A 12,416-nucleotide genomic window follows, 5' to 3' on the forward strand; every position below is an offset into this window, starting at 1 on the left:
GAGTGCTACCCGCAATGTTTGACAATTAGCTATCTTGAAGAACCTAATGCCGCTAAAAATATTAAGTACTTTTTTTCCCTTCAATAGTATTTTATAACCATTATATATATACTAATATTTGTTGTTATTAAGACAGGAAAAGGACTTCATACAGTGGTTGTATTGATACACAGTATCCATTCTTTGTAATCGAAAGACCACATACAAATCACAAAATCATTCATGTGATGATTCTGTAAATAAAGAATAGGTATGCTGGAAATAATGAGTGGAATATTACGCAAACCAATGATGTAAATACACCACTAACCACTTACCCATTGAACAACACTCGTACAGTATACATCAAAGAGATTAAGATTTTAACAAATGCAAATTGGTGTGATAAACAGTTATACACACACTGTTACAATGTGTAAACAACTATCACTCATTGATATATGCAATACTAGTAAATTAGTATATTATTGTATATTTGTGTAGATCACGAGCAAGAGATGAGGAAACATACAGTGTCAAAACGTAACATAGTACTTCAGAAAACAATAATGATTTCTTATTTTTTGTAAGATGTTTGTCTTTTTGTAAGATGTGTTTTTATATAAGATTTTGCTTTTTTTGTAAGATATTTAATAAGATTACACACACACACACTAGCATACAACTGCTATAGTCTAGGAACGCTCAATGACTACATGATATTACCCGAATAATAGTCAGTGTCAATGTGATAATTCACTATATCAACTGTAAGAGCTAAAAAGACAGAAAACGAGTGTACGATTGTACGTGTGTAAGTTATCTTTACATTTTTCAAATGCAGACAAAATAGCAGCATGTAAGACCAAATTGCCAAATACATTTTCAAGTCACTACAGACAGATCGACAGACCGACGGAAATGCAATATTCCTTATATTAAGGAATGGTTAGCTTTCATCAAGTCAGGATAGTGTAAAATAGTAATGAATTGAGCCCAAAAATGAATCCATGGATTGGGATGACAGAACACAACTCATGACACAGCATGCGTCTGACTATTATATAATTATTATATTGAAACCAGTGTGACATAACGATTCTTACAATGGATCTTTATAAAACTATAGTTTAATAGAGTTCCATGATATCAGCTTGGAATACTTTAAGTTGTAAACCAAGTATATATAACTATAAAGTAATTTTTTGTTTTTTTTTTTTTTTATAAGAATACACCTGTACTTGTATACAAAGTCCAAGATATAATCACTACGTCATATTGGTGTTTCATGACGAAGTTTTAAGAGTCAATATGGATGAAGACATATCTATCATGTCTCATGTCTCATGAGAAAGATGAGATATCCATTGAAGTGAATGAGAAAGACAAGATATCAATTGGATCTCAACTAGAGATATCATTTGTACCTTACAGAGCCATCACATGAATTAAGGTTGATTATAGAAAACAGCGCAATGGTCAGTCAGTATAAGACATGTTTCATTTTTTGTGTGCAAAATCAGTTTTATAAATACTATACATAATATTGTTTTGTTGCACTTATGGCAATGTTTTGTATAACACTCTTTGTTATTATATATCATTGGTTTACATGATCTTGATGTAAACTTCTTAAAGATAAGATAAGACAAGACAAGATAAGACAAGATAAGACTTCATAGCAACTCAGAAATAGAGTTCACACGTTGTGACAACAAGAGAATACAGAAACAGATAATTGGATATTGAATATTGATATCAGATAGATAAAGATGTCAATCTAGAAATAGATACCGTATAAAAACATGAACCATGTCCTATATACATGCCATAGAAGAAGTAATATGACAAGAGTGTAGAATTATACACCATGTATTTATTATCCATGGATCGCAGACGACAAATGTAACTACAATAATGCATCACAAGATACATGAATGGACAGGCAAAGGAGGAAACGTTGTTAGCCATATTACCTATGTTGTTATTCATATTATCTGTGTTACAAGTTAGACCCAGAAGGGAAGTGAGTGGACAGGAAAAGAGAACCCAACGTGCATACATTCTCTATTTTGATATACATGCATCAAGATACATAAGAGAAGTGGGCTGACTGGTGAAGAGAAACCAACTTGCATATATATATCTCTATTTCGATATACATGCATCAAGATACATAAGGGAAGTGGATGGACCGGGAAAGAGAATTATATTTGATACACATTGCATCAACTTTACTTTCCCTTAAGACATAAACTTAAGTTAAGCAGATGCATAGAAAGCACAAACTGATTACAGAAAGTATTATATCAAATAGATATTAGTATGTCCATTGGATTAGTATGTCCATTGGAACATATCCAACAGACATCACTGTAACAGTGTGCTTACTATAGATTATTCTATAATAATAAATAAAATCTGCAGCACATAACCTATTAATTTCTCAACTAAAAAATGATAACGTTTTTACTATTTAGTTCTAAGTAACTATTAATTCATTTGAATCAACAATGGGAAGCGCATTTTCGTCTGCACTTAGCGGTGAAAGAGTTATAACCATTCCAGGTTATAGGTACCCAGATCTTGAATCAAAGAATCTCAAAAAGATATACATGAATACAAAGGAGGGAGACAATACTACTGGTATTGTTATAAAGACCCGTAAAAAGACTGCAAAGCAGCAGGACACAGAAAGTGAGACTGAGCCTGAGTATGAGCTAGAGACTGATGTTAGCTCAATTGCAAGTGCTGAAACCTATAACAGGAAGAAGAAGCGCGAGAAAAGAAACAGGCATATAACTGGACAGCCTCTGAATAGCCATAGAGCTGGTCACATAGTTTACTCAAGCACGCCCAGACCATCAGAGGGTGAGTGCACAAATCATGACGTCAAGGAAGCATGGGAAAGATATGAGTTGTCCCTTGCGAGCGAGGTTGACAAAGTATGGGATTCATATGAGAAAAAACTGGAAGATGATCTCAAAGCAGCTTATAAAGCATATGATAAATTTCTCAAAGAAAGAAAGAAAAAGTCACTTGGTGAAAACAGGGCTATTGCTATCCACGAGTATGGACGTCATGCTGATCACTTTGTTGATAATATTTCTACTCACAATGAGTATCGTGTCAACAATGATGGTGAGCCCAATGATGAGTATGTTGATGAGCCCAATGATGGGTATGTTGATGAGCCTAGTGCCGAGCGCACTATTGGACTTATTGACCAAGAAACTGAGCGCATTGAACAAGAAGCTGAGCGCATTGAACAAGCTGAGCGTAAGGCTGAGCGTAGGGCTGCACGTATAGCTAGGCGTGAAAATCGTACTCCTGCAGAAACTGCTGAGCGTAATGCTAAGCGCGAAAATCGGACTGATGATCGCAAGGTTAGGAGAATTGATAAGCGCAATGAAAGGAATAATCCTACTCCTAGCCCTGCTCCTGCGCGTACGCCTACTCCTGCACGTACGCCTGCTCCTAGCCCTGCTCCTGTGCGTACGCCTGCTCCTACGACTTCACCTGTACCTGTACCTGGTACTATTCGTAGTCCTATATTTACGCGTTATGCTAATCGCAGTGTCGCCCCTGCTGATAGCCGCGCTCCTGCACGTGCTGCTAATCGCAATGTTGCCCCTGCTAATCGCAATAGTGTGTTGGCTGTTAGCAATAATGCGCCGGCTAATCGCAATGCTGCTCCAGCTAATCGCAATGTTGCCCCTGCTAATCGCAATTCTGCAAATACTGTTGCGCGCAGTGTTGAGAGTATTGGTGAGAACAGATTTAGAGCCAGGCCAAATTCCAGATACCAGTATGAGACCACATCTGGAGAAAAATCTGGATACAGAACTGAGCCCAAAGTCACTCCATATGAAGCAGAATCTGAGAGTGAAAGTGACTTAGTCTTTAGACTAGCATCTGACGATGAGGACAACAATGCTCAAACAACATTTGCTGGAAATGTGTTCAGAGAAGTAGACAATCGGAACAGAGCATCTGGGAGAAATCAGAGACCCCTAGCAGAGTCAGATGAAGGAAAAATAAAGGTGTTCAAGAAATGCTCAAAGTACTCTAAGGATCGTGAAAGAATTTCTAGGCTGAGGACAGTAACAAACACCACATCACAAATATTGCGCGATATGGAGCCATCAACAACACAGGGGCAAAATTCCACAACACGTAATCCTGTAAAGTCGTCCATGTCTTACAGGCGTGCGCCCGACATTGATACATATTAATGGGTGGCACTAAATACATACACTGGAGATCAAGCATGGACCACCTCTAGAAAACTCAAAGAGTAAGAGGAAATAGATCTCCAACAAAGCAACCATGTTCTTGCGTTGCTCAAACATCTTGATGGTTAACCACTGTGATATTATGGTTACCAGTTAAGATGCTACATACACACACACACACATACAAAAACAGTTACACATCACCTAAACACTTCACTGCTTATAGTCGCTTGCTTTGAATGTTTACACCACACACAAGCACACACAGCACTACTTTTTTTTTTATTGTTAGCTTTTATAGACTATCAAGTACATTATGGCATCACAATTGTCATCATTATCAGATGTGTTGATGTCATCACCTACATCCACAATTACAAACAAAGCATGGCTTAGAATAAATACTACTCCTATTTCTGATGTACCGGTATTGGGCCGCAAATATCCAGGTGATTATGGAGCAATACTATTTATCACCAAAATTAAGAGAACATTATATACTGCATACACACTATGCCGTGTTGGTGTACATTACATGAAAATTGGTGATTACTATTTAGTTGTTGCTGGAGAGAATGCGCTATCGCCATATCTATTTAAAACAATGAAGGAATTAAACTATGGTATTATAATTAACTTAAAAAATACCAAGAACTGGTTTATACCTTCAGAAATATGGACATATAGCGAAACTATAGAAGAACTACCCGATCCTGAACCTCACCTTGATAAAAACGAGCACGTTAATATACTCATGTGGAAAATTGTATCTAGATGGTCCTGTAGATTTAATATTATAAATCCATTTACAGTACAACGAGATCCATATGATAATCCATATTACAGCGAATTTAGCAATAGTACTTTAAAACGGCGCAAGATAAAAAATTTACTCTCTAGCATCTGTGAATTTGATAATAGTACATTAAATATAGTAGTTGGAAATCTAATTGAACCATGCACAAGGGGCATGTTTAATGATAAATATAAACACTGTGTAATAATTACTCCAGATGTCGGTATATGATTCTGATTTTGAGTCAGACTCTGATTCACAATTTGAAGAATTTGTGCCCGTATATATATCTACAGAATATCCATCTTATGAATCTATTAATGAAATTAATTTACATAATGAAAAACATAAAAGTACATCAGAAGAACCAAACAAATATTTTAATGCTATTGATAATTTATATAAAAGATCAGAAGGTAGTTTATCAATAGTATTTAATATATGTCCATTTTCAGGAAAAGAAGATGTTAATCTTATATGCTCAGATAACTCAATTATAAAAGTTATTACTATTGTACATATTTCTAAGTTTTCAGCAGAATATTGTATACTTAAAGATAAGTGTCTTCCATCAATAATTTGTGAAGAATATATATTCATACTTGAGCGACCAAGACTTAAAGAATGGCATTCTCTTATGGCAAGTCCACTTGGTATATACACCAATAACAGATGGATAAAATTTGTTATAGCACATGATGATAATCATGACAGCGTAGTAATCAAAGGCGCATTAGTGTTTAATATGGCCTTGGTTACTAGTACTATAGCTAGTATGGAATGGGAATCCACCATTTGTTATAATAGTTCACTAGAAATCCCTACATTTTTACATTTAAGTGGTCTTCAACAAATAACTAACAGAGATGTTATTATAAATCATTAGTATTAATCTTTGTTTTTTTTTTTATCTTTATTTTTTTTAGTCTTTGTTTATAGTTATAAGCTGCGCAAAGCTTAATAATGGCCACTAAAGCACCCTCAACAATGGCTACTAAAGAAAACTTATATTGGTTAAGAGTTGATTGCTCAAGAGAAAATGGAATATCACTAGGCACTTCAGCTGAATCTAATCTAGGATTTGTGGGGTATCTTACGCGCAATAAAGCCAAAATAGTACACACAACCTGGACAACAAATCCTGGTGTCAAATATCTACAATTGGGCAGTTATCATATGGCAATACACACACCCAATCATTTATCTGCAGATAGATGTTGTGCAGCAAAGGTAAACAAACTAGGTATTCAGCTGAATACCAGCACTGCTAATGGATTAGTGCCACATTATATGTGGGGCTACAGCATAAACCGCATAACTTCATTGCCTGAATTACCAAAAAGCATAACACTGCAATGGATTAATCATTTGCTAGGTCTTGAAGCGCACAATCAAAGATATTCATTGGCATATGAGGGATGGATTTCAGATCAATCTTATTGGAAAGATATTGCTATCAATGTGTCTGGCCCAAACACATACATATTTAATGGCAAAACAAAAAAGGATATATCAGATGATGAAGATGATGATATGCTTTTACTACAAACACAGAAAAAAGGAATTGAATATCAAATAATATACAATGGCGAATATTCTTCAATAACAAGCGAAATGTTTAGTCGCATTCCTAAACGCAACAGTAAGCCACAAAAAAAGTCTGTATCTGTTTCCATTGACAACAGCACTACCAGCATTATTGCCACTATTATGGACAATAATAGCAAAAGTGATGAAATAGCAGATGATTCTGATAATGATGATGAAATATTAGCTATTTTCTAATACATAATCTATAGCTGTAATCTACAATGAGTCTATGTTGGCATATTGGAAATAGTTCAGCAGACACTTATTTTACAACAGATAATGAAACACAGATTTTTATAAGAGCAATAATCACTCATGATGAAATGGTTACTGAACTAAATTCACTACTACACAAGCATGATTTGATTATATATATTGGCAAATACTTCATTGTATTGAAAAATATGACAGCCAGTAATTTGTATAATATACTGGAACAAAACAGATCATTGTTAGACTTAACAATCATCAATTTTGCAGATGACAAGCTAACTGTATCTCACAGATACTGGGGACCAATTACAAATCCAAACATTTGTGCAGTTGGTATATGGGCAGAAGGTGCTCCTATTTTAAAGTGCATTGATGACTATATTGAAAGATCGTGGAGTTACACAAACATACCACGATTCAAATACAGAAATAAGCGAGGAAATTTAGTTGCTTATGAGGATGAAACAACAGATAATGCACATACAACATTGTTCCCTAAATGGGATCCTGTATTACAAGAATATGTGAATTCTGATGGGACACTTTATTGTAATAGTTAAAGCTGTCTTTCTTTCTTTTTTATATTTAGATATCAGTACAAAATGGCTAGTATAATATCAAACGAGGAAGAAGATAATATGCCGCAATATTGCTTACGAATAGACTTTGAGGAAGGCAAAACTCCCAGATTAGGACGCAATACAGCTGGTGACTATGGCATTATTACTAGTATATCTAGAGATTATATGCGGATAAAATATATGCCATGGTGTCATATTAATGGAATACATTACATGAAAATTGGTGACTACTATTTACTAGTAAATGGACATATGCCCTTACCACTTTTCTCATTTGATTTAATGAAATCTGCTGGTATGGGAATTCAGATAAATGTAAAAGATAAGCCATCTGTTTGCGTACCAAGTTCTTGCTGGGATGCAAAAGAAAACATTGAAGATCTTATTCAAATAGAATATGATACAAAAAAAACACAATATGTAAATTACTTGTTAGGATGGATGATACAACATGAATTATTTTTATCATTAAGAGATGCGCCAACACCAGATTCATCATATTTTGTTGATATTGAATTATTAGCAGAAAATCCCAATATGATTCAAATAAACAACATATGTCCAGATGGAATTTTACCAGCTCATGGTATATACAATGACATATTTGAATATTCAATAGAACCTACTATTCCACTAATAATAGATGAAATATCTTATATAGATAAACAGTGTTTTGCTGCACTTATTTAAATGGCTTTACAAACTCCATTATCGTGTATAAAAATTAATATTACAAGTTATGAACCATATACACACGCCAATATTAAAAATATTTTTCTCATACGAATCAGAGGTATTATTCATAAAACAAAATATCATTTACACTATGAAAGAATTGCTAATGAACATTTAGTATCAATATATGCTGGAAATTTTATATTTAATTTGGACAGACTTAGATCTCATCAATTATTGTCAATACAAGATAGCAAACTAAATAGAGAGCCATTGCTTATATGCAATCAGATAGGACATTATATACAAGTATCACACTGTAATTGGGGATTAATTTTGGTTCCTCCTATGGGGCTAATGTCTCTGCATATATTTCCCATTAAAAATGCAGAAATAATAGATAAGTTTATTATTGCTGCTTGGACTATTGTCGAAAAAAACACAAAGATTATTAAAAGGTTATCTAACTCCTAATAATTAAATATAATCTTGTATAAATTCTGATATATTGATTATATTACAATATTATTTTTTTTAATATATATATATATAATATCATTATTATTGATATAACCATATATTGTATATAATAATATAGCATAGACACATGTACAATGTGTGAATCAGTAGGTTTACCAGATATTACTTCTGCTAATATAGAGTATGAAAAGAAATTATTAGAAAAGCATTCTTTGTTGACAAAACTATTTTCAGAACCACCTATATCAAGTGAAAAAATATCCATAAATGTGCAAAAATGTATTGATGAGGACTCTAGTACTGATACAGATTTAGTAAAAGAGTTTGCCAAAAACAAGTTTTACACGTCATCTTCTGGAACACGCAAAATGAAAAAAATAAAAAGAATACCACCAGCACACAGACCAATGCCATATGATGATGAAGGAAATCCACTAATGATATCATACAGGCCAAAATATGAGGAAGTACCAGGGCGTATCAGGATATTCCTAAACAAAGAAATCAATGTATGGGAATTTCACAGTGATTTGCCAGATCCTCCTCGGATGTTTTATCGAAAGTCTCTTCAAAAAATGAACATAGTAGCATATGGAACAGAAGAGTTTCCTTTACACTGGTTGGTATCAAACCTTAACAGTATAAACTTTGTCATTGCACTAGGAGAAACCTACTTGATCATTAGAAGTCACAACTATTACAAACTTTGCGCTGAGTTTGTTAGACTACTGGAAGCAGCAAGATGTGCTGATCCTAAAAGAAGATACTACATATCATTGTTTATGCCAAATGATAGTGTACTTAACTTTGGACCAGATATGTGGAAAGCAATGGAATACAATGACTTGTTGCTTAAAAGAGAGCTAGAGTGGGTTAAACCAAAAAGCAGATTTAATCCAACAACTGTTTTGGCAATACTAATGGGTGTATTTGATCCAGAGTATGATTTTCCAATGAAGGATTCTGTTGCACGAAACAATCTGCAACAGTACATTGACAAAAACAAGACCCTACAAAAAAAATTGGCTGTAAACAAAGGATTTGCTACTTCACTAGAATAAACCATCTGTTAATACAACAATCTAACTGATTAAGTGTGTATTTTTTAGTTTATTGCTTATAAATAGCACAATGGCTGAATTAAACAGATATCAGGGATTATTGGATCAAGCCAAAGAAGAGCTAAAAAGAAGCAGTGAACCTAAGAAAAATAAGGGATACTTTACCATTGAATGGAATAGTTCTTGTAAAAAATGGATGTTTATCTTAGATGATATCTATAATACAATTGAGGAAGAGCTTAATCCGCTTCCCAATCTAGAGATAGTACAAGCGAATTTAGACAGTTCAACATTCAGAGTACTAGCAAGATTATCTGATCATAGAACACACATAATAATAAGATGCGGCTCTACATATATTATAGCGAAAATAGAGTCTGATAGATTCAAACCAGATATGTATCTGAAATTCATGGTTGAAGCACAACAAAATAGAGCAAAGATATTTGTGAAAAGTGTATACTCTAGCAATCCATTTGATGTGTGCTTTTTGCCTCATGAATGGAGTATATGCTCAACACTGTATTTTATAGAGCAATGGCAAATGAGTAATACAACTATTGAAAAAGCTAAAGGCAATAAACTATTGGGTATGTTGGCTGCTAGTCAGATACTAGCTTAAAGTGAAATACAATAAATGTGAATTAATTAATACATAATCACTGTAGTTTAATCTTTTTTATTACACATATATTATAGATAGTATATTACTGGCATAATTATCAAGATGAACCCTTATTACACAAATACAACAAATTTATATACATTACTACCAACATATAACAATGGCACATTATTATTATCTCCTCAACAATATATGCAAAATGTTGTAACAGATATAAATGGTATTATAGTAGTAAATCCACAATTAGTTAATATGGATAATGCAACAAATTTTCCAACAATAACTAATAGTATGTTTAATGCTGATGCTGATGCTGATGCTGATGCTGATACTGATATTGATGCTGATGCTGATATTGAAAAAAATACTACAGATGATAGTATAGTACAAACAGAAAATACTTATAGATACTATTCTGAACCAAATGTTATGTACACAAATCTTGCTAAATCTATTATTAATATTCCGCATTTAATGGGAGAAATTAAACGATTAGCAAATTTAAATAATCCACTTCAGTTAAGAGTATCAGAAGGTAATATACAATTAATATTACCAAATGGCAATAATATATCTATACTTGGTCCCATTTGTTCAGAAGAAGAATATAACACTACAGTTAATAATATAAGTGGATTTAATATTGTGTGTGGTATGTATAATTTGCATGTAAATACTACTAATAATAATATAAAAGAAGATATAATCTATGAATGTATATCTGGAAACACTATTGAAGTTTATACACCAACAACTAGATATACATTATATAAAGGCACCTGGGTAGTAAATGTTAATAATACATATTCTTTATATCCATTGACTAGAAATACAGAGTCAGCTACTGCTATGTTAATTATGAAACATATTAAATGGATAGTTTCTGTTTAAATTAATATTTTTTTATAAATAATATCATTTATTTTTTATAGTCATGTCAACTATATATATGACACCAGTTAAACAACCATATCTGTTAGTTAAAGAAAATACACTGGTTGTTGCTATAGACAAAAATACATATATGAATGTGATATTTGTATGCTACTCATCTGAATTAAGTTATCGTCTTGATATGTTTGAAAAAGAGATTAATATGAATTTTCTGAGGTACATTTATGTGATATGGAGCCCAAACTTATCAATAGTATTGTGGCGGAAAGACACAAATAAACCAACTATTAGGATAAAACTCGTAGAACCCAAAACAAATATGATAGTTAAGTTTAAGGAAAAACCCACACTTACTATACCTGGAAATACATGGCAAATGGTACAATGGCCCTGTACACCAATAATAGGACTCAAAGAAATACCAGTTGCACTAAGAGAGTACATTTTATCCATAAAACAAACTATAAAACACACTCTAATATATTTATAGAAGAACATATTTTATATAAAGATGACATCACATACACAAATGATATGTAGGCCATTCATAAGGCATACATATAATCACCAGTCATGTCAGTTTGAATTTGTTATCAGTAATGTACCTATATGTTCTATATCTGAATTTATACCATTAGGCCACACATTACCAATTACAACTAATGATAGCTGTATTGATATTTGTGGTTTTCGGTTTGTTATATCAAATAAATATGTTCCTTTCTTTAACCATATCAGAAAACTATGTTTTGATATTTACTTCGATATTGATTCAAGCAAAAGTATTTTAATACCATACTACATGTGGAAAGTAATTAAAATAAATGATACCTCCCCTATCATATATAGGCATCCATGGGCAATAGTCAATCCAATAATATCTGCGTTATCAGAATATACTATTAAAATGGATAGACAAATTGCATAGTTTATTTTTTTAGTAATTATTGTAGGACAAACACCAACATGGGTCAAATCGAATCAAAAAGAAGTGTTACCAAGTACTCGCCACTTTCATTAAGTAAAGAAAAAAATGATAAAGTAACATACAGGAGAATATTAAATTTAGATGGCGTCTCTCTGGATATGAAATCATTTGAAGACATAGATGAGCGCAATCGGCAAGATACCTCCTATATGGCTTCAGATGTCGTCTTGAATCAAATGCTCCGCATTACCAAAACCTACTCCGATATGATAAAATATCCTGATTTCATTGTATCAAAGCTTGAGCTAGGCGAAGTTACATGTGTTACAAATGAGGACAAAAGCTACATGGTTCCTGTC

The 12,416-nt window shown here is 33.0% G+C and overlaps 1 protein-coding gene across 1 annotated transcript; it reads left to right on the forward strand.

Moving 5' to 3' along the window:
• The first annotated feature begins 2,492 nt into the window (after positions 1-2,492).
• On the forward strand, positions 2,493-4,214 carry LOC139449329 (uncharacterized). The gene has a single exon (XM_071230636.1). It carries the CDS (start codon positions 2,493-2,495, stop codon positions 4,212-4,214), a length of 1,722 nt encoding a protein of 573 aa, XP_071086737.1.
• Positions 4,215-12,416: the final 8,202 nt, after the last annotated feature.

The sequence above is a fragment of the Haliotis cracherodii genome, unplaced genomic scaffold (genome assembly GCF_022045235.1).
Source record: "Haliotis cracherodii isolate W230 unplaced genomic scaffold, xgHalCrac1.p SCAF_78, whole genome shotgun sequence".
Lineage (NCBI taxonomy): Eukaryota > Metazoa > Mollusca > Gastropoda > Lepetellida > Haliotidae > Haliotis > Haliotis cracherodii.